Source organism: Anser cygnoides, chromosome 5, assembly GCF_040182565.1.
Source record: "Anser cygnoides isolate HZ-2024a breed goose chromosome 5, Taihu_goose_T2T_genome, whole genome shotgun sequence".
Lineage (NCBI taxonomy): Eukaryota > Metazoa > Chordata > Aves > Anseriformes > Anatidae > Anser > Anser cygnoides.
Genome location: NC_089877.1, coordinates 8,106,754 through 8,129,780, shown reverse-complemented (window position 1 = coordinate 8,129,780; position 23,027 = coordinate 8,106,754). Strand labels below are relative to the sequence as shown.

At 55.2% G+C, this 23,027-nt stretch overlaps 1 protein-coding gene across 1 annotated transcript; it reads right to left on the bottom strand.

The window, feature by feature from the left end:
- Window positions 1-3,941: 3,941 nt before the first annotated feature.
- Window positions 3,942-21,968, bottom strand: PAX6 (paired box 6). Its single transcript, XM_066998244.1, is given in 16 exon segments — window positions 3,942-4,639; window positions 5,387-5,537; window positions 7,445-7,560; window positions 7,668-7,818; window positions 8,100-8,182; window positions 9,049-9,207; window positions 13,063-13,228; window positions 13,653-13,868; window positions 13,962-14,003; window positions 14,818-14,948; window positions 15,351-15,372; window positions 15,375-15,477; window positions 17,604-17,658; window positions 17,981-18,057; window positions 21,583-21,725; window positions 21,830-21,968. Coding segments are annotated over 14 exon segments (1,530 nt in total). The 5' UTR covers window positions 18,030-18,057; window positions 21,583-21,725; window positions 21,830-21,968; the 3' UTR covers window positions 3,942-4,553.
- Between the last annotated feature and the right edge of the window lie 1,059 nt (window positions 21,969-23,027).

Sequence of the window (23,027 nt, the reverse complement as noted above, 5' to 3'; positions counted from 1 at the left end):
TCTAAGAGAATATTAGGGAAGGGATCAGTTTAACATCTGTTCTAAAGCAAGGAAGTTGTAAACCTGGCTCCTGTCCAAATTGTAATACCATATCTGTGTAGTCCTTTTGCAATTCTACCTCCACACTTAAAACAACTCGTTACCACTATGCGTGCAGTGCGGGTTGCTCCGTCCTCAGCTATTTCCCTTAAGCAGCACTAAGCAGAGGACACACGTGAGAGACTTACCCAGCACCACTCTCCAGCAGGAATGTAACGTGAGCTGTGCTCCATGCTTTGTTCCTCCCCGCCGAGGAGGAACATCTCCCACACCTCTCCCACGCCGGGCAGGGCTGGGGCTCTGGGCTCCCTGCACGCCTCGGCCCCAGCCACTGGTCCCGGCAGCAGCCAGACACGTGGAGGCTTGGCCCAGCGGGACCGAATGCGCGCCGCCGACCAAGTTTTGATTAGAAACAGAGCTGCAGGAGCTCGGTTAGCAGGTTCCTTGTCAGGGAAAAGTTATTTTAAAAGATGCTATGCCACTTCTGGAGCAGAAGAGCCTCATGAGCTGCACACAGAGTGATGTGCAACTGCCAAAGCTGAGGTTAAGAGCAAACGGAAATGAACTGGTAAAAAAAAAAAAAAAAGGTATATTTTCAGTTTTCCTACTGCTATTTATACCAGGGAAACATAGAACAAATTCAAACCTTAGCGTAACTCTAAACCTGCACGTTACCCAGAGAAAATGAAGTAATGTATTTTAGCCAGTAATACCTAAGAAATCAGCCAAAAAGAGAAGAAAAGGAGTAAAGGGCAGAAACCTATGGACACAGAAAGGGAATGAAATAGAACTACTAATGGCTGAAAACCTGGGGCAGGGGATGTGAGTTACCAGTCCCAGGTTCATCTTTGCGATGGTAATCTTGTCCCAGAAGATAAATTCTATGTCTGTCTGCCCACAGTAAACCAGCCTATGGGGATATCTTGCTTATTTAATACATAGAATACCAGGGAAAAAGGAAAAAAAAAGGGGTGTGGGCCCCTCTTGGCTGTTTGCCAGGCATTACGGTCTGGGTCCAAGAGCAGCTCTCTGCCTCCTGCAGCAAGCCCATGCTGGCTGGTGCTTACCTCCTGAAAACCAAACCAGGATCTGCACGGAGTGAGGCAATCCCGCCACGGGTTGGACCACACGCGTGTCTGCTTCACCATCAGCGTGTACGGCTCATCATCTGTCTGCTCGGAACAATAACTGGTAGGTTAGCAGCCTTTTCACTTGTAAATGTAAATATTGTATCTAGAACACAATGTTTGAGATACAAAATACGGTGTTATTAAGACAGCGCTCACACATCAATTCTTGTGTGACTATAATTTGTGCAATGCCTTAGGAGGGGCTTATAAATAAAGTATAAGGTGTTATTATGAAATACATTTTAACCCAATGCACAGAAATGCCTTGTTCCTATTGAAATCAGTAGCAAAACTCCCGTTGATTCCAGTGGTAAAAGGGGGAGACCCTTGGAAATAGCCATGTTACACTGAGCAATACACTGCAGCAGGTTTTGCCTCAGCAAGCAACACGGCTCTGGAAGAAGAAAGGGGATGCAGATAGGTTCCAGGTACTGTTCAGAGCACACTGGAGGGCTGCATTGTGTGCTCGTGCTGCTGCTGCTGCTGGTGTCCGACGAGGCAGCCGTAGCCGCATGGATGCGCGCAGCTCCCCTAGCCTTCTGCACCAGGCCCGGAGCGAGCGGCCAGGATCCGGCCCAGCTGTCGGGTGCGCAGAGGGGCTGCACGCCAGCCTCATGCCACCACCCTGGGGAAAAGCCCCCCGGCAGGGCCGCAGCCGCCATGAAGAGCAGCAGCAGCAGCATCCCGGCTTCTCCCCGATGTGCGACCAGCCATGGCTTTCCACGCCGACCTCAATAAGCTCAAGCCTCATCCGCGTACACAACCCCTTCACGCCGTGTCCACGCAGCACAACCCAGCCCTGCGTCCCCCGAGGAGGCCGCCGAGGGGTGCGAGGGCTGGCAGCTGAGGCCAGGCAGCCGGGGAGCCTGAGGGGAGCGGGACGGGGGCTGCCCTGCCCGCCTCTCAGCACCCGCCGCCACTGCCGGCCTGCTGTGGGCGCTGGGGCTCGTCCCGCAGGAGCTGGCCTAGAGGCAGCCAGCTATGTTCGTGGAGGCCAGGATGCCACGTGGGGCTGTAAAGGCTGGGTTTGTGCCTCCAAGGAATTGTTCCCAAGATCAGTTTAGCCGTGCGGGAAGGGACCTGCTTGCTGTGGTGTTTAATGCGATCTAGCCCTAGCTCACAAATACACAATGCGTGTGCGCGTGCCTGATAAATATGTACATAAATAAAAACAATTTCCCTGCAAAATTAATATTTTCAATTTGGTGGCTTCTAGGTAATTACAACTGTTTAAGATTGGTATAATGAATATACTTATAACTGACCAGTATCAATTAAAATGAAATATTTTAATCTGATGTTTTTGCACATTTTTGCTTGCTTCAAGCTCTCAATGTTATTAACTGTCGTGTCATGCATTGAATGGAGCTGCTCTTTGTCCCTAAAGGACTCAGCGTTTACGTGCATTTGACCCTGTCTGCAGGCAGCGATTGCCTCGGCACCACGACTTTGCTGCTCCTAGTTTGCAGTGAGGCATTATCTGCAGCTCCAAATATGCTGGAGCGAGCAGAAGGGAAAGCATAACCAGCCCAGATAGCATCTCCACGTTACAAAGGCCGTTTGTGACACCCGTGCTTTGACTCAGCGCTCCCCGCGCACTGGCTTTTCAGGCGCGAGATCCGTTTTTCACCACAGCGTGGTCAGCGCCAGCAGCACCACAATGAGCCCGGCTCAGGGTCCGGGAATGTTTGGCTTTCCTGCCAGTGACTAAAGGCCTCCAGCTTTCACTAGCCAGTCCCAGCTCGCATTGTTGCTGCCTGTTGATTTGTCTTCTCTCATTATTCCTTGACATGCAGCTCTCCACCCACGCCCACACTAACAACCCTCACACAAAGCGCATTGAGGTATTAACCAGGTTACAAGTTCAATGGAAAATTACACTAAGATTGTGCTGTGTGGTGATATAAAGGGATGGTATTCACTCTCCCAAAGAGCTTGTTAAAAACACAGCTGTTTTTTTTCTTAAACATCCTTACAAAAACCATTTTTAGAAGGCGGGAATGTATATTTGTGCACATACGTGTCCCTACGGACGTCACGTATACAGCAGATAGGCGCACGCGTATCGCTTCTCCGCCACAGCCTGGCACAATTCAAACTCGCTGCTGGAAATCCTGCTTGTCTCTGGAGTTCATTTAGAGCATCCCCAGAAACCTGGGCTAAATAAACAGCCTCCTCCTGCTCCCTAACTGCAATTAGAGACATGAACCTATCTTCTTTTTGTTAGCCCAAATTACAGGCTGGTGGAAGTGCTGAAGGTCTATAAAGACGGCTCGTGAGAACCCTCCTTACTGCAAACAGAAAATAAACTCAAAATAAAACTCGGTAAGGGTAACCTAACACAGTAACAAAATTTGCAACACCACACTATAAGGTTAAAAAGAAAATAGTATAATAAAGGAAATACAAAGGCTTTGGCATGGTTTTTACAATCAACAATGGTTAATTCTGATATGTAGTTGTGAACAACTTCAAAACACTTAAGTTTAAAACTCTTGCAAGCACTTTTAATTGATTAGGAATGAATTCTAGATGCACAAAAATGATTGGACTGTGAACAGTAGTACAACTATATCTAAGAACAATTAACTTTTGCCGACCAAAAAGAAACGTATGATGCATGAAAATGTGTATAAAACATCTATAGAATATTCTTGTCAAATATAAATGAAATTAACTTTATTATAGAAATCATTCTGGGAGATTTCTAGGGAAGACAAATACTTACATTTCGACATAAAACAAATTGGATTATATCGAAGACACAATCTACCTTTTATCTATCAAACTCTTTTCTTCATCGAAGTTCTCTCTTAACCCTTGTTTGCACATAGCTTCATCCGTTAACAACCTTTGGAAATACCAACAGATATTTTTCTTACATAAATCTAGTGCGTATTGTTCCAGGTTTAATTATATGCAATGGAATGATACAAACTTGGAACATCAATCCATAATCTATGAACAGATTGGTAGAAGTATTCGATATATCTTGATAAAACTCTTAAATTCGTGGCAAAGCTTGTTGATCATGGCTTCTTTTTTTTTTCCTTTTCTTTTTTTTTTCTTAAAACAACTTCATGACCAACACAGATCAAACATCCATCCAGTCTACATTGTTCTTTTTTTTCATTATAACATACAAATGCCCATTTACAAATAATACACCAAAATGAATAAAAGTTTGGATACCAAAATGAAGATTTGTTCCAACCGATATAATGCCTTCAGTGTACAAAGGTCCATGTTAAAGTCTTTTCCATGTGTTACAGCATAGGGCACAGTTGCAGTACAGAAGTACTCTGAGAGCCATTCTTCCTTTAGAAAATACTGCTGAACATCCAACTGTTGTCCATATAGTCATTTACAGAATTAACACATGTTTTACTGTAATCTTGGCCAGTATTGAGACATATCAGGTTCACTGCCAGGAACTTGAACTGGAACTGACACTCCAGGGGAAATGAGACCTGAAAATTGAGTGGGAAAATGGATATTTTAGTTTTTCTATACATAGCACAATTTTTGCTCTCCTGTTTCAGATTTATGAGTATGAAACCTCGCCGTCTACCAACCTGCAGAATCAGGTTGGGGATGCCAGGGGGGGCTATTTTAAAAACCTGTGCACGTCTGACTGAGTTGTTGTTATGAATAAACTGTCACGCGTTGGGATAAATGGCACAGCCTCAGCTCATTTGTATCAGTTGGGAATTTGGCCCAAAATACACTGAGCATTTCCATTTTCTTAAACGTGCCTAGCTTGCTCCTGGTTATGCTGACGCTTACCCTTTATTACCCTATTGTGCCTTCTTAACGCAGGTCATTATTTCTGCAGTTTACCTGCCTCTTAGATAACTTCAAACCCTTAGCAAAAAACAGCCTCTGACACAGACATGGTAGAGACACGCTCAGTCCCGCAAACGCTTTCAAATGCATTTAACCTCATGGCATGCATGGCTGCGCTGATATTTCATGCTGCAGCAAATGCTGCTGTACAGCGCTAGCGTTCAGGCATGCCCTGAGGGCTGTGCAGGACTGGGGCCTCGACGAGGAGCTTTTCACCCTCCAGCTATTGGAACGGGAAGTCCATTAACCTGTCGTCTCTCCTCTACCCTTCCCTGGCAGCCTGGGCACGGGATTCCTGAGCTGCCGAACCCACGGCCAAGGCTTGCGAGACCCCCCCGGCGCAGGCGAGCCGGGGGCGCGGGGCCACTCACCTGTGGAAGTGGTGCCAGAGGTGCCCATCGGCTGGCTGTTCATGTGTGTCTGCATGTGCGGGGGGGTGTAGGTGTCATAGCTCCGGCCGTTCACCGATGGGCTGGTGGGCAGCATGCAAGAGTAGGAGGAGGTCTGGCTGGGTACTGGGGGCTGCGGCAGCAAAGGACAGAACAGCGTTAAGCGTCCACCGAGGCACAAAGCCACGTTAAGCTCCTGGCCAGCGAGCGGCATGGGCAGGCATTTCCTCCACGCAAGCCAGAATGAGCTGCGGGTTCTCAAACTTGGGTGCCCACACATAAAGCCCTACTCGCAGACAAGCCCTTTCCCACAGCTCCTTGCTCTACAGAGATGATACGGATGGTCAGATGGGCTCAGAGGGCCAGTCGCTACATGTGGATGCTAAACACGGTGTTATGTATCTAAGCCAAGGGCCTGGAGCCTTCTTTCTACTTGTGCAGTGGAAGGAGGGCCCGTGCTACTTGCAGTCCGAGACAGTGCGGGGCTAGCACCCTGCCTCGCCTTTACTGCTGCAGCTAAACACTACGGGTGGTAGAACTGAAACTCACTGCCAGTTGCACAAGGTCAGCCCTGCAGCTGTGAGCGTGTTGCACACGCGCGTGCATACAGGCACACACACAGATGTGTGCTGATCTGGACATCGAGCTGCCCGCTGCGAGCTGCACTCGCCCCAGCCCCACGTGCATGCACCCTGTGCCCCGGGTGGCCCAGCATCCCCACTGACCCAAACTCCCAGCCCCGAAACACCCTGAGCCGGGGGCAGGACAGGCAGCGGGTGCCAGGGAGGAGGCAGGGCTGGGGCAGCCCCATCAGGGCACAGCAAACCCGGGCGATGTGGCACAAGAAGGGGACATGGAGCTGTGCAACTCCTGTTCCAGGAGCACGAGACCCGACATGCCTGCACGCATTTCTTCCACCTGCACGGCCAGATGCGCCCCGGCTACGGAAATCCCGACGGCCTCACCAGCGAAATACGCAAACACGGGACGGGGGGGAACTGCTCTAGCTGCACCCCTGCAGGGGGGGATGCTGGAGGTCCAACACCAAGCCCCCTGCCCCGACGTGGTCATCACGCGGCCACGGCCACGGGAGCTGCCAGGGGCTCAGGCACCACAGTCGCTGCCCGGCCGCGTGCGGCGGGGGCTGCAGCTATGCCCAGAGCCCCTCGGATCAGCCCTTTGATCCTTTGTCATCCGCTCTCAGCCCGCCGGGAGCCACGCTGCCAGCCTCCAGTATCACGAAATAACAACTTAACCGACATGATTTCTTTCCCTGAACTTGAGAGACTCTAACTTTATTTGGTTAATTTTGGTTCAGCAATTAGTAACATGGTAATTGCCGCAGCGAAGGAGTCAGGCTCTCTAATCGGCTCGCCTGTCTCCAGCAGTGGTCAATGCTGTGTGCTTCAGACAAAGCTGCAAAACTCCCGTAATTGGCCAGCACCTTCCTAGGCCAACCCCACCATTAAAAAAGGAGGAATTTTGCATCTGAAAGGTCTATAGAAACAGACCCCAAAGGAATAGATTTCTTCCTAACCCAGCTGGTGATCAGCTAATGCTTTCAGGCATGAGGATTGACAGCTCTTGCAATTCTGGCTTAGCTAGCATAACCACTGATGCTAATCACATCCTCCCCTCTCTCAGGTGTTCCTAACGCGCCGCCGCCGCTGCAGCACCTAAGCAGGAGGACTGCGTCCCTCTGGCAGTGCACGCAGGTGGCGGTCCCAACGCCGCGCCACTGCACTCCATGGGTTAACCGCGGGGCGGGGTTTTTTGCCCCAAAAGGTTCTTTTTTACGCCAGATCTGTTGCCTCGCAATTCTGAGATCCTGCAGGGGGGCTCATCTGAGCACCAGCACTCACAGTGCCCTCTCCTTGTGCCTTCTCCAAAAGAGGGCATCCGTTTTTGGTGCCAGTTTCCCCGCAGCGCGTTTCGGGCTCATAACCCCCGCAAAACACCACGGAGGAGGAACCCCCACATTCCCGCCTGCCCCAGCAGGCAGGAGCCCCCCAAGCGCGGGCACAGCAGTGCCAGACTCACTTGCATAGGCAGGTTGTTGGCCATGGTGAAGCTGGGCATGGGCGGCAGCGCGCTGTACGTGTTTGTGAGCGCCGTGTCCGTCCTGCCCAACATGGAACCTGATGTGAAAGAGGAAACTATAATAGAATAGACAGATAGATGAAAACATTAGTTCAAGCACATTACGCACGGCGACACAGTCCCAGAGTCTGACTGTCCCAAGAGGGTGGATTCGCTGCATTACCGGGGGTGGTTGGCTGCGGGATCGGCTGGTAAACGCTTGTGCTGAAACTACTGCTGATGGGAATGTGGCTGGGAGTGTTGCTGGCTTGTCTTCGCTGGTTCCTCAGCTTCTCTTCCCTTCTCCATTTGGCCCTTCTGTTAGAAAACCACACCTGGAAGCACAGCATTTTGGAGGCATGAGTGAGCCGACAAGGTGAGGGGCTTGTGGGCTCCTCCAGGTACCCCAAGGCAGCGCTGGTACAAGGCTGCCTCGCCCTGTCATGAAGCAGCATCCTAAAGCAAACCCCATCTGCTGTTATTTTCCTGAAGGAGGAGATGGCCAAATACCCGACTGTAAACAGTGGCAGCCCCGTGCTTTGAGCAGCCAGTCATAAGAAATCGGAATGGTAATAACAAGAACAATAATAGCGATAATTACACAGCAACTCTGTACCTGTATTCTTGCTTCAGGCAGGTCTATTTTAGCAGCTAGTCTCTCTCTTGCAAACACATCGGGGTAGTGGGTCCTCTCAAATTCTGCAGAGGAAAATATTGTTGCATGAGTCGTAAAGATTTAACGCAGCTGCTGGTCGAGTCACAACTGTTCTGGCACTGCTGTTGCTCTCGGAGCCTGTAAGAAACGCCACTGCAAGAGCGAAGCTGAGCCTCCCGCCTGCGTGCGTGTGCTGGGCAGGACACCTTGCCTACTGGGGGACGGGCAGGGCTGGGAGCGATGCTGGCCTCTCCCGAGAAGTGCCGAACAGGGTATGGGGCTTCTGCCCCTGCTGAGGGGTTCCCCGGGGCAGCTCTGACCCCGTCACCAAGAAGCGAAGTGGCACATGGCTAAATAACAGCAGAAAATCAGAACAGAGAGCCGCACTGGGTCGCAGGAGGGTGCACCCAGGCAGGGTCAGGGAAAAGGGCACCCGCTGCCAGCCCCGGGCAGCAGCAGCGCCGGGGACAGACAGATGAGGGGCTGGCACCGAGCACTGCTGCCAGCACCGGCTGCCTGGCCCTCGCCCTGCCGGAGCCACGGGCACCGTCGGCGGGAGGAGGTTTGTCCCCACACCCGGGCAGGGACAAGAGAGCAGCCTGGGACGCAACACTGGTGCGGCGCTGGGAGCTGTGCCGCACACACTTCCCTTTGAAAACCTTTCTACAGCTTCTCCTTGCGTATCACAGCCGTTGAAGGACGTCTGGGGCGTGATGAATAAAATAGCACGGAGGGAGCCACGGATTTAAGATATAAACATATATCTTAACACCCTATCGTATAATATCTTCATATCTTATCGCATATCCATATAAGGCACGTGAATGCCACGCTTCTGTTTAGCTCTTTCTGTAGCCAGTGCGCATTTTGCTTTTCTCTCCTGCTTCAGTCACAGGCAAATGTCACCCACCTTTCTCAAGGGCTTCGATTTGCTCTTGGGTAAAGGATGTCCTATTTCTCTGCAGCTTTCTTTTCAGCTGAAGTCTCATCTGGGCCTCATCTGAATCTTCCCCATTGGAGCTGATGGAGTTCGTGTTCTCCCCTCCTCCCTCCTGCTGCGGACAGCCGTCTGCGGAAAGGAGAGGAGGAAACTGAAACGCCCGTACCCCTGTTTTAAGGTTCCTATCGCAGAAATAATGCAAGTGGGGGCAAGTTCGGCCACGTTTGCCGACACCCTTTCTTAAAACCATCTCGGGTATCAAAGTGATACCGCACTAACGACACGGGTAACATGGGAACGTTTCATTTTCCAGTGCTATCGTAAACATTAGAGATGAAGAATTGCAATCGCCTGGTCTAAACTTCGTTTCATTTTTCCTCTGGAATAAAACCTGCGTAAAAATCCCTTCCCCTGAAAGTGATTCTTTATCCGAATCGCTGCTGAAGTGCCGTGGCAGTCTCCTCTGCCTGCTGAATTTATTTACCTATTGCTATATTTAAAATAGTGATGTTCAGTATTTCAGATTATCTATAATCAGTAATTCCTATCTAATCAATTAGATGTTGATAGGTTTGCAGAAAATGCTATTAAGAAACCAAACCAAGCTTGTAATCTTTTTTAAAAAATATTTATCCAGTTTTTATTTGAATTCTGCACAGTCAATTTCATTTTAAAGGTTGTGAATTTAGAAGTGCCTGCATTGTTCTGCAGTTTTATTCAACTATTGTATGAGTGTGCATTGCCTTGACACCTATTACTGAGCACAGCTGTAATTATATCATCACCAAGAACAGGCTATAATTGCTGAAAATGGAATTTTATATTTAGATAAAAGGACTGTCCATTCTTTGTAATGTGTTGCACCAGAGAAAAGTAAGATTTCTTTTAAAATTTTAACGTGTAATTTTAAAAGAAATAGTAGCGAGTTCGCTAACTGGCTGAACGTGCTCCTCTGCAGCTGAGCGCTTGGCAGGGCGCTCGGCGGCGCGCCTCCACCGAGGGCATCTCCGCCGCTTCCCTGCGCCGGCTGCCGCGGGGCGCGCAGGGCTTGCGCGCATCCTGCGCGGGGTGGCCGCGCAGCGCGCCCCGGGGCCCCGCGGGCCGCTCGCCGGGGAGCGGCGAAGTCGCCGTCCCCGAAGGAGCTCCCCCGCTCCTTTCACGGCGTATTTTCCAAGCCGTTTTGATGTGGCATAAAAGGGGAGACGGAGCGAGGGGCGCATGGGCTACTTATGCTAATTCCCTTGAAAAGTTACGCCAAAAATAAATAGCAACACTCCCGCTACATCCTTTAAATATTGTGGGAAATCAACTTTAAAGTAATATCATTTATAATCGGCTAACAATGGCCCCGGCCTTCAAAGCTCGGGGGGAATTGTGACAGGATCTGGTGGGACCCTTTCAACCACTTTGAAATGTTTTAAAACCCGAACTTTCTCCCCCATTTAAACACAGGGATTCAGCGGCAGTGGTCACCATATGGGCGGCCGCAGCCCCATTGAGGCGGCCGGCGGCGGGTGAATAGCCGGGGGCTGCCTTTCAGGGGCACACAAAGCCGCCGGGCCCGGGGAGCGCCGTCGCGGCGGGGCAGCCGCCCTGCCAAGCGCTGGTGGCAGCGCCGGGGGCCGCGGCCGCCCGGGGCGGGGGCCGCCGCGTAACCTCCGCCACCGGCCTCATCCATCACTGTCCGCGCCGGGCCGCGGGGCGCTGCGCCGGGGGCGCCGGGGGCGCCGGGGGCGCGGGGGGCGCAGGGGACGGCCGCTGCCCCCCGCGCCGTCGGGGCTCGCCCCGAGCCCGGCCGCCCCGAGCCCCCTTTCCCGGGGACTTGCGCAGCCCCCTCCCGGTGCGCTTCCCGCCGCCCCGAACGGGCGCTACGAGTTTCACCTGGACGCGAAGTCGCTTACGGGGCCTTAAAAACCTGCGCCGGACTATTGAGATGTCTCCTTAGGAGCCCCTCTTTTTTTTTTCTTTTTTTTTTTCCTTTTTTTTTTTTTTTTTTGGGGGGGGGGAGTTTTTTTTAAGAAGCCCCTAAAAGGAGCGATCTCAATAGGGCTGTTCCACCTTCCAGACCTAATCCGTAAGAAAGCGAGTGAATGTCCATCCCTATTATCCTATAGCCAGACCATCTGACGCTGGGTATAGGATTTGTTTCCTGGAAGAAAAAAAAAAAAAAAAAAAAAAAAAAAAGACGCTGGGAAATAAAATCATTCCTTAGTTTCTTAGTGTCTTAATCAGTGAGGCGGAAAACAAGCAAAAAAAGATAGCAAACCAATTGCGGCACCTCTCAGCTATAGAGCTGGGATCAAAACATTGTAGCATCTGTTGAAAGAGAAAGTGTCTAAATCCTATAGAAGGCTTTAGTCTTATAAGAGAGGGAGGAAAGAAAAAAAAAGATAAGAAACAGTGTCTCGGTGATCCCTAAAACCACTAAATCACTGGAGAATTTCTCCTGGATAGAGATGTCTCTTTTTGTTCTGTCAGCCCTCATGTATCCATTATTTTATTCACTGCTGCATGGCGTTTATCAGATTGAGACCATATTTGTACCCCTCTGAGACCTAACCTCGCCTTATGCTTTTTGAGTAATGGACTCTTAAAATCCAGCAACATACCCCTGCGAGGGAAAAGCATTAGAGGGAGCATGAATATTCCAGAGGAAACCCATTTTATTAATTTTAATTTGGCGGGCCGGGCGGCTTGAGTGCCTGCCCGCCCCCCCCCCCCCCCCCCCCGCCAGCCCCGGCTGCGCCCCGCAGCCCGATTTTGGGGGCGGTCGGGAGGGTCGGGGGGGTCCCGGACCCCCTCCCCGGGACCGCGCTGCCCAAAGGAGACCGCGCACGGCTCCGCACCCGCCGAGGGAAGGGCGGCAGAGGGAAAGGGGGGCGGCCGGACCGGCTCCGGGGCTCCGGGGCTGGGCGCGGGGGGGCCCGGCCGGGCCAGGTGGGGCCGAGGGAGCGGGGCCGGGCGAGGCGGCTGCCGGCCGGGGCTGGCCCGGCTCCGCGGGGGGACCCCGGGCCGAAACGGGGGGAAAAAAAATAATAATAATAATTTAAAAAAAAAAAAAAAAAGTGGGGGCGGGGGGGACAGGGGGCTCCGCTCTATCTTTCTAGTGTCCTTCATAGATTGTTTTCTTCTCTTAAAACTGACATGTCTAATTGGCAAGCGGTGCCATATCGTGTCCAGAGGTCTCCTGTGGAACATTTCTACAGCTGTCTCCTTCAACTAGACGCTTATTCATGTCGCCTTAATGAGAAACAAAACGATCTCTAATGAGCAATTACATAGCGACAGAATTGTTCCCATAACAAATTCTTGCGTGTGACAGAAACATCCTTTGTACCAGATATTCCGCACACTGTTACTGATTTTTTTTTTCCTTGCGGGGTGAAAACAAAAAGCAGGTTGTTGTATATAGACACCTCTTCTAAAGGAATGACCACAGCCGGGGAGAGCCGAGCCTCAACAGAGCCCGTATTCAAAAAGAAGCCATTAACCATCTTAAGTATGTAACGTAACATCCCATTATCCTTCATATTATCCCCTTGTCATTCCTACAACAAATACCTATTAATCTTCAGGATAAACAGTTTCCTATATTTACCAAGTTGTTCCGGGCCCATCGAGGAGGAACCACGATCAGCCCGACGGAGACAGCTACCGCTCTGCCAGCCCGCCAGGCTCCGGTGCCGGCCGGGGAGCGCGGAGCCGGCTTGGGCGGCACCTCCTGCCCACGGGTCCCCACGGGTCCCCACGATCCCCACGGTCCCCACGGGTCCCCACGGGTCCCCACGGTCCCCACGGTCCCCACGGGTCCCCACGGGTCCCCACGGCCTCCCGCGGAGGCGGCGGAGGGAGGCAAGCGCCGGGTGCCCCCGGCAGAGGGCTGCCTGTGGACCGCAGCGGGCGGCCGGGGGACCGGGAGGGGAGCCCGGGAGGGGAGCCGAGGCCGAGCCGAGCCGAGCCGCGCCAGGCCGGGCGGTGCCTTACCTTGGGCGGGCTGCCCGGGTACCGAGGTGCCGGGGTACCAGCCGGGCCGGGTTCCCCAGGTCCCCGTCTGCCCGTTCAGCATCCTTAGCTTGTCGTACATCCCGTCGGCACCCATCTGTTGCTTTTCGCTAGCCAGGTTGCGTAGGACTCTGTTTATCGACGACACCTGCAAGGCAGAGGACAGAAAGGCAATGGTAGGGCGGTAGCGCGCTCCCCCCGAGCCACCCGCGCAGCCCCCGCGCCCCTCCGCGCCGCGGCCGCCGGAGCTGCGGACAGACGGACGGACCGAGCGAAGAAGCCCCGGCCCCAGCCCTGCAGAAGCAGAGTGATGGCTTCCACTGATGCTCGCAGTCCTGAGGCGCCAGGCGCAGGGGTGACCGCGGTTTGCTTTTTTTTTTTTTTTTTTTTTTTTCCCCTCCTTAAAGGCATTTGTCAGATTCTGTATGAAAAAATGCGTCTGACCCTGCCACATGCAAATGATGTGAACCTGCTATCCTCTCAGCTGATATCAAAACAAAGGAAGCAGAGGCTCGCTACAGCTACCCAGCATTGTACACAGCACACAGGAAGGTTTTTTTTCATGAACTTACACTGGGTATATTATCGTTGGTACAGACCCCCTCTGATAGTAATCTGTCTCGAATCTCCCACGCAAAGATGGAGGGGCACTCTCGTTTATACTGCGCTATTTTGCTTACAACTTCTGGAGTCGCTACTCTCGGTTTACTACCTCCGATTGCCCTGGGTCTGATGGAGCCAGTTTCGTAATACCTGCCCAAAATTTTACTCACACATCCATTCGACACCTGGATAGGGAAGCGGACAGAAAATCACATTATTAATAATTTCAAGACAAAAATAAAATTGTTTAAGTATGCATTAAACAATGACAAGCTTACGTTTTGATTGTCCAGCACTTGGACTTTTGCATCTGCATGGGTCTATAACACAAAAATATACCTTAAATGGTATGAGAACTTACTTAGAGAGTCTTTTTTTTTTTTCTTAAAAAAATTACATTTGTGGCCCTACCCTCTACAAAAGTGCTACTTTAAAAACATTTGGAAGAAAAAAAAATATGGTCAAAACGTAATTCCTTTAGTACTAATCTTAAAATATGCCTTAAATCCGAACAATAGCTATGCCAGACTAGTCTCCATCGTCCTCAGACAGAGTACTTGCGGGGGACGGGGTGAGTGAGGGGTTATCGAGACCTACATTTACAACGTACCCCTGAGCTGCGCCAGATCGCGTTAGTGTCTGTAAAGACAGATTCTGGGCTAAAACAGGGTGGCTTCGAGGGTTGTTTTTTGATGGTGGATTAAAAAAAAAAAGAAAGGAAAAAAAAAAAGTAAAAATAAGAAATCAGTAAGCCACGCCGTATGCATACAGATCTTACAAAATCATAAGTAAATATAGGGGGAATACAGGGGGAAGGGGGAGGAGAGGAACCGAAATCCTGCCGAGCCGTACAATTCGGTTGCTTACAGCGAGCTAACTGTAACGAGAGTGCGGGTCATCACCAGGCGGGAAAAAAAAATAAATAAAAAGGTTTTTAAGAGGTATTTCAAAAGGCATACAGAGAGAACAGATATGCACGGCGAGGTCTAGCCGCAGCGGCAGCGGAGGTGAGCAGCCGGACGCTTTATTAGGCTGGAACGTGGGTGGGTGTGGGGGCCGGCGGGGAGCGCGGCCAGCGGCGGCCGGGCGCTGCCGAGGGGGCAGCGGGAGGAGCGGGGGCGCCGCCGCCTTCACCTGCAGGATTCGGGAGATGTCGCAGGGCCGCGCGCCGCTGTGCGCGAGTTCCACGATCTTCTGCCGCGTGGAGTCGGGCAGCGGCCTCCCGTTGACGAACACCCCGCCGAGCTGGTTCACGCCGCTGTGACCTGCGGGAAGCACAGCGCCCACCATAGCACCCTCCGCTCCCGACGCCCCCCCCCCCGGGAGCGCGCCCGCTCCGCGCCGCTCCGCGCCGCTCCGCGCCCCCGCTCCGTCCTCGCCCGCCGCCGCCCGACAGCCGCGCTCCCCGAGCCTGCGCTCCCCGTCGGCAAAACCGGCGGCCGCGGAGAACCCCCCGAAGCCCGGACAAAAGCCCGGGACGTGCTGCGGTGGAGCGGGTTGGGTCGGTTCGCTGGCTCGCTTGGCTTTGGTTTTCCCACCCCCCGCCAGGAAAAAAAAAAAAAAAAAAAAGGAAAAGAAAGAAAGAAAAAAAAAAGCCTCTCTGCATCCGCACAAACGCAGCTCGCCTCGCCAAAAACAAACGAAGAGCTGCCTCGAAAATGCCCAACCTGAAGCTCCAGGCTTTGGAGGAAGTCTCCCTGGAGAAGCTCTGCGCTACGCTCGCTCCGCTCTCCTCTCTTTGGAGCCTCCTGATAAATTGACTCCAAGAGCCCAGGCTTCTTAGCAATAAATAAGCTCCAAATATAGAAGAGGGGGAAAATATGATGAGCCTCTCTGACATTTGTCTTTAAAATAAAACTAGCTGCACGTCAAGTTTGAGCTTAATTTCTGGAAATAGGCGGAAGTCGCCCCGGATCATGCATGGAAGGCTAATTGAAAAGATCAGTTGGAGCACTTGTGGCAGGCGTGTCACTTTATGACAGTACTCTGCTTTTGAAAATTGCATCGTCACGACAAATAGTAGCATGATAAAACGACCCTTTCTGTCCGCATTTGGATATCACTCAGACTAGATTGAACTCTACTCGCTTTCCCTCCGAGGGAGGCTGCGGTTTAAGGTAGCCAGGGGCTCTGCGCGGACACGACCGAGGGGGCGCGCTCCCCGCGCAATGGATTCGAAGTGACACCCGGCCTGGGTCATTTACCGTCCGGCCGCCCCGGCCCGGCAGCACGGGCGGCGGCTTCGCATCCCTTGGCGGCCGCGGGGAGAGAGGCGCGCCTCCTCCTCCTCCTCCTCCTCCTCTCCTCCTCCTCCTCTCCTCCTCCTCCTCCTCCTCCTCCTGCCTCCCCGCCCGCGCCCGGCGGTGCCGCCGTGCGCCCCGTCGGACGGGCCGGGCCGGGCCCGCGGGGGGCGGCGGCCCGGGGGCGGGGAGGGCCGGGGCCCGGGGGCTCGGCGGCTCCCCCCGGCCCCCTCCCGGGCGGGGAGCAGGCGCGCAGGGCCGGGCGGCACAGCAGCGCCGTGGCCGGTTTGCAGGGGGACGCTCGCCACCGTAAAAAATGGCAGCGGAGAAAGCGAAATCAAAGTTTCGCTTAAAAGGTTAAGCCTTAATCATTATATAATTTCCCTGGAGAGCGGTGTAGATCTCGCCCAGTGGCAATGATTATGCGCCTTGTACTCTATTGCTAGTCATCTAATAGGAAAACATATGGTGTCAATTTGGATGCTCTGCACCATATACACCCAGGAGTTATTAACACAAAGCCTGAAGAGCCCGCCGCGACCTTTAAACAAAATAAAGGCTTCACCCGAATGATATCTTTTCTGCGTTTTGCAGTGGCGATCCCGCACGGCCGAGTGAAGGCATGCCCATTACCATACACCCCCGGCACGCCGCGGCCAAGGGCAGCCGCCGCCGCCCGCAGGTGCCGCCGCCCGGCCCGGCCCGGCCGAGCCGCTCTCGGGGCGCACGCAACCCGCGGACACGCGCGGACGGCGCCGCGGCCACCCCGCTGGGGGCTCCCCCGAGCCCCCGAGAGGCCTCCTGGCGGAGGGCGGCTCGCCACCGGCCCGGCAGGGGACGAAGGGGGCCGGCAGAGCGCCGGAGGAAGGTCCCGCACAGCTCCGCGGCCCGCAGCCGCAGCGGCTCGGGGCTGAGCGGCCCGCGCAAGGCCCGCGCAAGGCCCGCGCAAGGCCCGCACAGGGCAGCCTGCGCTCCTCCCGCCGCCACCCGCGCAAGAAACGCGCATCTCACGCACCGGCGCGCGCCGGGGATGCGCCACCCCGCAAGATCGCTTCGGCGGGGTCACGCATCCCCGCCGCGCTGCGGGGCGGTGCGGGGCGCACCCCGCGGAAGACGCGCATCGCGGGGCGCCTGGGGCCTGCCCCGGTGGCACCTCGGCCGCCCGCTCTCGCACCCCGCCGGCTTCCCCGCAGCGCCGTCGGCCGGAGCGGGGCGCGGGGCCGTTCCCCGGAGCAGGGGCAGCGCTCTGGCGCGTCGTCTGAGCGCTCTCCGCTCCGAGAAACCCCCTCCGCCACCGCCGCTGCGCGCAGGCCCGTCGCCGAGGTCTCCGGCCCCAGCAGCGACAACAAAAGGGCACGGCGAACCAACGCGGACCCGCGAAGGGCACCGGCGCAACCGGGAGGCGGCGGGGCGTCGCACCTAGCAGGGGGGGCTCCCGGTGCGGGGCAGGTGGGCAAGCGGCCCGGGCCCCGACCCAGGCCAACCCCGCGGCCCTGGAGCCGCCACCGCGCTCCCGGCCCGGCCCCCGCGCCCCGACGGGGCGGGCGGCGCGGAGCCCCCGAGCCCCAGCGGCGGAGCCCCCGCTCCCCAGCGGCGGGGCCGCCTCCCCTGCCCGCTGCTGCGCGCCCGCGGCCGCCCCGCCTGCCCTCCGCGGCCGCGAAGGGGCGCGGAGTCACTTACTGTTCTGCATGGTGGGTTGAGAGAGCAGTATCCCACGGGGCTCGCCTATAGCAGTCTATCAGCAATAAAATAGGCGTTAATCAGGGGGAGGCAGTACACAGGGTTAAGCTAACATCTCCCGGGCGTACTTTGTTATCCTTAGACGCCTTCCCCAATTAGTTTAAGGTTTCGGGGGCTTTTATGCCTCGAGGCAAAACTACACGCGTATATCCCTACACACGCAAAAATTTAAGAAAAGCAAAGCGCCGAGTGGCTTCTGGCTTTAATTGCATGCAGGTGGCGTATTGCCTCGTCGGTAATGCCCTTCGCTGAGGTGGTGCATTAACGGGAGCAACAGCAAGCACAAAGAGAGTCCGAAGTCAGGTTTTTAAACTTGCCTGAGAGCGGGGTGGACTGTCCTCTCATACAATTTAGGGACTCACACATCTGCGTGTCACTAGTTAAAGTCTTCCCTCTAGGACAAAGCAAAAGAAGTACATTAAAAGTGCGGAGCGACGCGGGGAAGGTGCGCCGCGACACTGCGCGCCCCGCCGCGGGACGGGACGGGACGGGGACGGGACGGGGCCGGCCCCGCCGCTGCCGCAGCCCGGGAGGAGAGCAGAGCAGAGGAGAGGAGAGAAAAGGAGAGCAGAGCAGAGCCGAGCCGAGCCGAGCAGAGCAGAGCAGAGGGGCGCAGCGCAGCGGAGCGCAGCAGGGCGGGCACTGCGCGGGCCCTGCGCGCACTTGCCGCTCCGCCGGCTGCCCTGCGCGCTGGCGGCGGGGCTCCATTTTTTACCTCCGGGCATTTCTTCGATTTATTTATTTGTCTCTCCCCGCGGCACTAGCAACTTTCTCTCCCCCAAACTCCACGTCTCGTGATTAACTTCTTTTTTGGTCTTTAGATCTTCCCCTTTTTCACTGTACTGTGACACACGCTGTCTACCTCGCCTCACTGCTTTAAAAAGTAAGAACAGGAGGGGGTGAGAACTGTTAAACAAAGCCTACAGAAAGCGAACAATGGCCTCCATTCTGCTCCTCTACCCAAACCCCGAGTGCAGAAACCCAGGCTCCTTAACCGGCCGCGCAGCTTCCCAACTAAACGGACCAACAACCCTCCAACTTACAAAGAGCAGAGAAACAAGCCCCTTCTCCCTTCATTAGTGCCTGCCTTGACCCAGCGCCTGGACAGTCCCAATCGCCCTTTTTTTTTTTTTTTTTTCCCCTCTCCCCCCCTCCTTCCCTTACTCCCTCTCTCCTCCTCTCCCCACCTTCCCTCCCTCTCCCCCCCACCCCGGGCCACTTATTTATTTATTTATGCGTCCCCATGTATTTATCTGAAATCGTCGCGGGTGAAAATGGAAAAGTAATTTCTCGTTATAAATATCTGGCGGTAATTGTGTTACTGGTGCGAGTTGTTAGGGGTTGTAAAAAGATACAACAGCTCAGTGGGGTGCTCAATTGGGGAGGGACAATTACAATAAAGAGCCCATTCAAGGGGGTTGCTAAAAAAAAAGGAGGTAAAATAATGAAATAGTCGCAGCCTTCATTTTCTCTCCCTTTTTTTTAGCCTAAAAATACTCATTCTCTTTCTTTTGCGCCTATAATGAATATTAATTTTACTCTTCCTGCATATGATGGAGAATTCAAAGAGGCACGTTTCCCCATTCAGGACTAGCCACGGTATAATTTATTAAGTAGCTTTTAGTAATCTTAAATCCATAAAAATAAACATCAAACAAGTACTTTCTCGCAGCATGAAGACTTTAGCTGGTAAATATTTACTGCTCTTTGGAGAACTACCTGATTAGCAGCAGAGCAAGCTACACTGTACTTCAATGGAGACGTGGCAGTATCTCCTCTGGCTGAACCGAACGTGAAGCCATCCCTTTAATACACCGAACACGTCTGCATAGACACACACCGCACGGCAACCCCACTTCTTCGGGCAGGATTTCCTCGCGTATTTAGCGCACAACTCATAACCGTGGGGCCTGCGGGGCCGGGGAAGGCAGGCAGAAAGCCGCGGCTGCGCTCCCAGCCAAAGCCCTGCCGGCTCCTACCTCGGCAATGGCAACGGGGGGATTTAGGAGAAGGGGCAAAAAGCACGCCGCGACACAACCCAACCCCCCAAACGCGGCCGAAAACGTTTCACAGCGCAGGCCGAGCGTAGCCGAGTACTTCAGCAAGGTAAGAGGAGGTGCGGGGCAGGACGTTGTGCTCCCAAACTCTCCCCCGGCTCGAGCAAGCGAGCCGCCGAGCAGGCGCAGCGCCAGCGCCGGGCACCCGCAGCCAGAGGCGGCGCGGGGCCGAGAGCCGTGCCCGGCCGGGGGCAGCGCGGTGCGGAGCGGTGCGGGGCGGTGCGGTGCGGAGCGGGGCGGGGCGGGAGGGCAGCGGGGCGCGGCAGCGCCTGGGATGCAGCGTGCCGTGTCCGAGGCAGCAAGCTCCACCATTAGGCCGGGCCTAATCCGCCGCTCGTTTTGTAATCTGAAAATCTGGATATAATCTGATCTAGGGTTTTTTTTTTCTTTCCCTCTCCGCCTCTCCCGGTGAAAACACGCACAACTGGACGTTCAGGTGGCAAAGTTTCCTGTTCTCGGGGCAAATGAGAAAAAGATAAAAACGAATCGGTTTGCGATCAGGCGTTGGTAGAGGTCACCAGCTATAAACATTTATTGTCAAGGGCCACTTTTATTATTTTATGTCCCTAAGACGGAGAAAATGCCATCACTTTTCGTCTCTAGGATGGTGTGGTCGTTTTCCAAAACAGCATCTGCCAGGTGCATTTAATCGTTCGGGAAACTTTGTTTTTAAACTTTCCAGAAATTATTCCTGCCCCGCGTCTCGATTTACCAGTTCCGTGCGAGGCGTCACAAGGTTAAATTCAAATCCAGATTTTCCAATTGCACTTGCGAGGGGAAAAGAACCAAGTTTATTGTTGCGCGTCAGGGGAGCGAAGCTGTTTTTTGCACGGCGAGGAGTTCGCAACTTCTTGGAGGAGGAAAAAAAAAAAAAAAAAGACCTTGCTATAGCGGAGGCTCTCAGGCCCGTGGGTACCCCGGGGGGGTTACGGCGCTGTGGCAGGAATGAACGAGACCTCTTTTTTTGGAAAAAAAAAGGACGGACGGATGGATCCGATCCGCAGCGCTTCCCAAAGGCCCCCAGAGCCCGGCCGCGGCCGGGAGCCGCCGCGGAGGACGGGGCTGCGTGGGGCGCTCGGGCGGTCCCGCCTTGGGGCCGGGGCAGCCGCCGGCCCCGGGGCCGAGGCGGGGAGATGCGGGGCGGCTGATGGGAGCTGACAGCCCCTCGGCTCCACTCGGCGCCCCGCGCAGCGCGCCTGCGGGCTCGCTCGGCCTAGGAGGTGACTTTCCCCGCGCACCTCCCCGGCCGCCCTTCGCCTCCTCCTCTCCCTCCTCGCCGCTTCGCCCCGTCCTCCCGGCGGCCGGCTCCCCTTCCCCGGCCGAGCCCCGCAGCACAAAGCGGCCGCCGGGGCCGCCCCCGGGCACCCGGAGCCGCCGCTCCGCGCCCGTCCTCGCCTCCCTCCCTCCCTCCCTCCTCGCGGCGGGGGCGGCACAGGGCCCCGCGGCACGGCCCGGCACGGCCCGGCACGGCCCGGTACGGCCCGGTACGGCACGGCCCGGCCCGGCCCCGCCGCCCCTCCCGTGCCTGCGAGCGGGGGTGCCGGCAGCAGCGGCGCGCAGACACACACACACCGGCGCCTGTGGTCTCCCTGCCCGGCAAGTGCTACGTGGGAACTGCTGCTGCTGCTGGGCTGCTGCGAGGGTTGGCACCGGTTTCCCGGTCAGATGCTTTAGCTTTTCCAGAGGACACGGGCTCGTGTGAAAGCAGAAAGTTTGCGAGCTCCTGGGCTGGAAAGTTCCCCGGGAAGCTCTCCGGAATGCAAATGGGAATACGAGAGAGAGAGCGCAGGAGAGAGCGAGAGCCCTGCCTAAATATTAAAATGCGAGAAGGAGAAGCCGGGAGAAGAAATGAGCGGACTCACCTTTATGAGGCATCCTGTCTTGTTGTCAAAGCTCCTGACAATAGTTTAAGAGCGCACTGATTGGAAATGATGGCGCTTTAAAAAGAGTTGCCAGCAAAATAGTTTTTCTCCAGTGAAGCTGCTGGTTGTGTGATCTTGGATTCCTGGGAAGGAGACAGAGATTGACAATAAAATGGGCTGTCAGTGACTGGAGAGCGAGAGATAAAAGAGTGTGTGAGTGAAGTGGGGAGAGAGAGACAGAGCACACCTATGCTGATTGGTGATGGTTCAAGTGTATTAATGTATGTGTGCCTTGCTCTCTGCCTCGCCTCCACTGCTCTTCACTGGCCCATTAGCAAAGCCTGACCTCTGTCATCATCTTCCAGCAAAACACTTCCTCCCTGCGCCTTAACCAGAGCGGGAAATGAGGCTGAGCCGGGGCTCGCTTTTCAAACCCACTAATCACTCCGCACATGCAAATGCTCCGCTCGCTCCCACACAAAATATTGCTTTATGCAAAGCGACGCCATCGCCTCCCCGCCGCCCATTGGCCGCCCCGCGCCCGGCACGGCTCAATTGGCCCAGCCGTTTGAATAGCAGGGCCGTGGGCCCGGCTCCCGGCCCCGGCACCGGCCCCGGCTCCGCACCCGGCTCCGCACCCGCCGCCCGCACGGGCTCCGCCGCCGCCGCCGCCCCGCCCCGCCGCCGCCGCCCGGCCCCGGCCCGGCCCGGCCGGGCCCAGCGCCCCGGGCCGCCCCCGGCAGCTCGGAGCCGGGCCCCGGCCCCCAAAAATGCGGGGAGCGGCGAAGGGGAGCGGCGCGTTTCCAGGTCGGGCTGGGGGAGGGGGCCGGGGGGCCGGCGGGAGGGGGTCGGAGCGGGGGGGGGAAAGGTCAATTTGCATTTAAACAGTTAGCCGCCGTCCGACAATGGAGATAAGGGGAAAATAACATTCAAATGGTAAAGACATAAATATTTGGGAGACAGGCGCTTTGTAGGGCGGGCGCCGCCCGGAGCCAGCGGCCGCCCGCAGCCCCCCCAGCCCCGGCCGGCGGAGAGCAGAGCAAACAGGCGGCGGAATTGTGTGCTGAGGGCTCTTGTGAAGGGCCTCAAGAGTCCTTTACCAAACACTCGCAAACTTCTCCCACGTGCCGTTTGTTGACTGAGGGCTGCCGTTGGTTTTTTTTTTTTTTTTTATTATTTGTTTAAGACCCCGCAGAGGAGCCGGGGGGGGACGCGGCAGCGCCCCGAGCCCGGCCGCCCGAGGGGCTCCCCCCGGCCCCCCCCTGTGCGCCCAGGGAGCCCCTTCCCCGGCTGCCGGAGGCGGAGGGGGAAAGTCAGTAAATGACTTCTCCGCTCTGACCACACACCACAAGTGCGTGTGCTGAATGCCGGACCATTAGGACACACCTCAGTACACTCCAAAGCAACCCCTCCGCGCACGCATTTGAGGTTACACTGGGAGCACC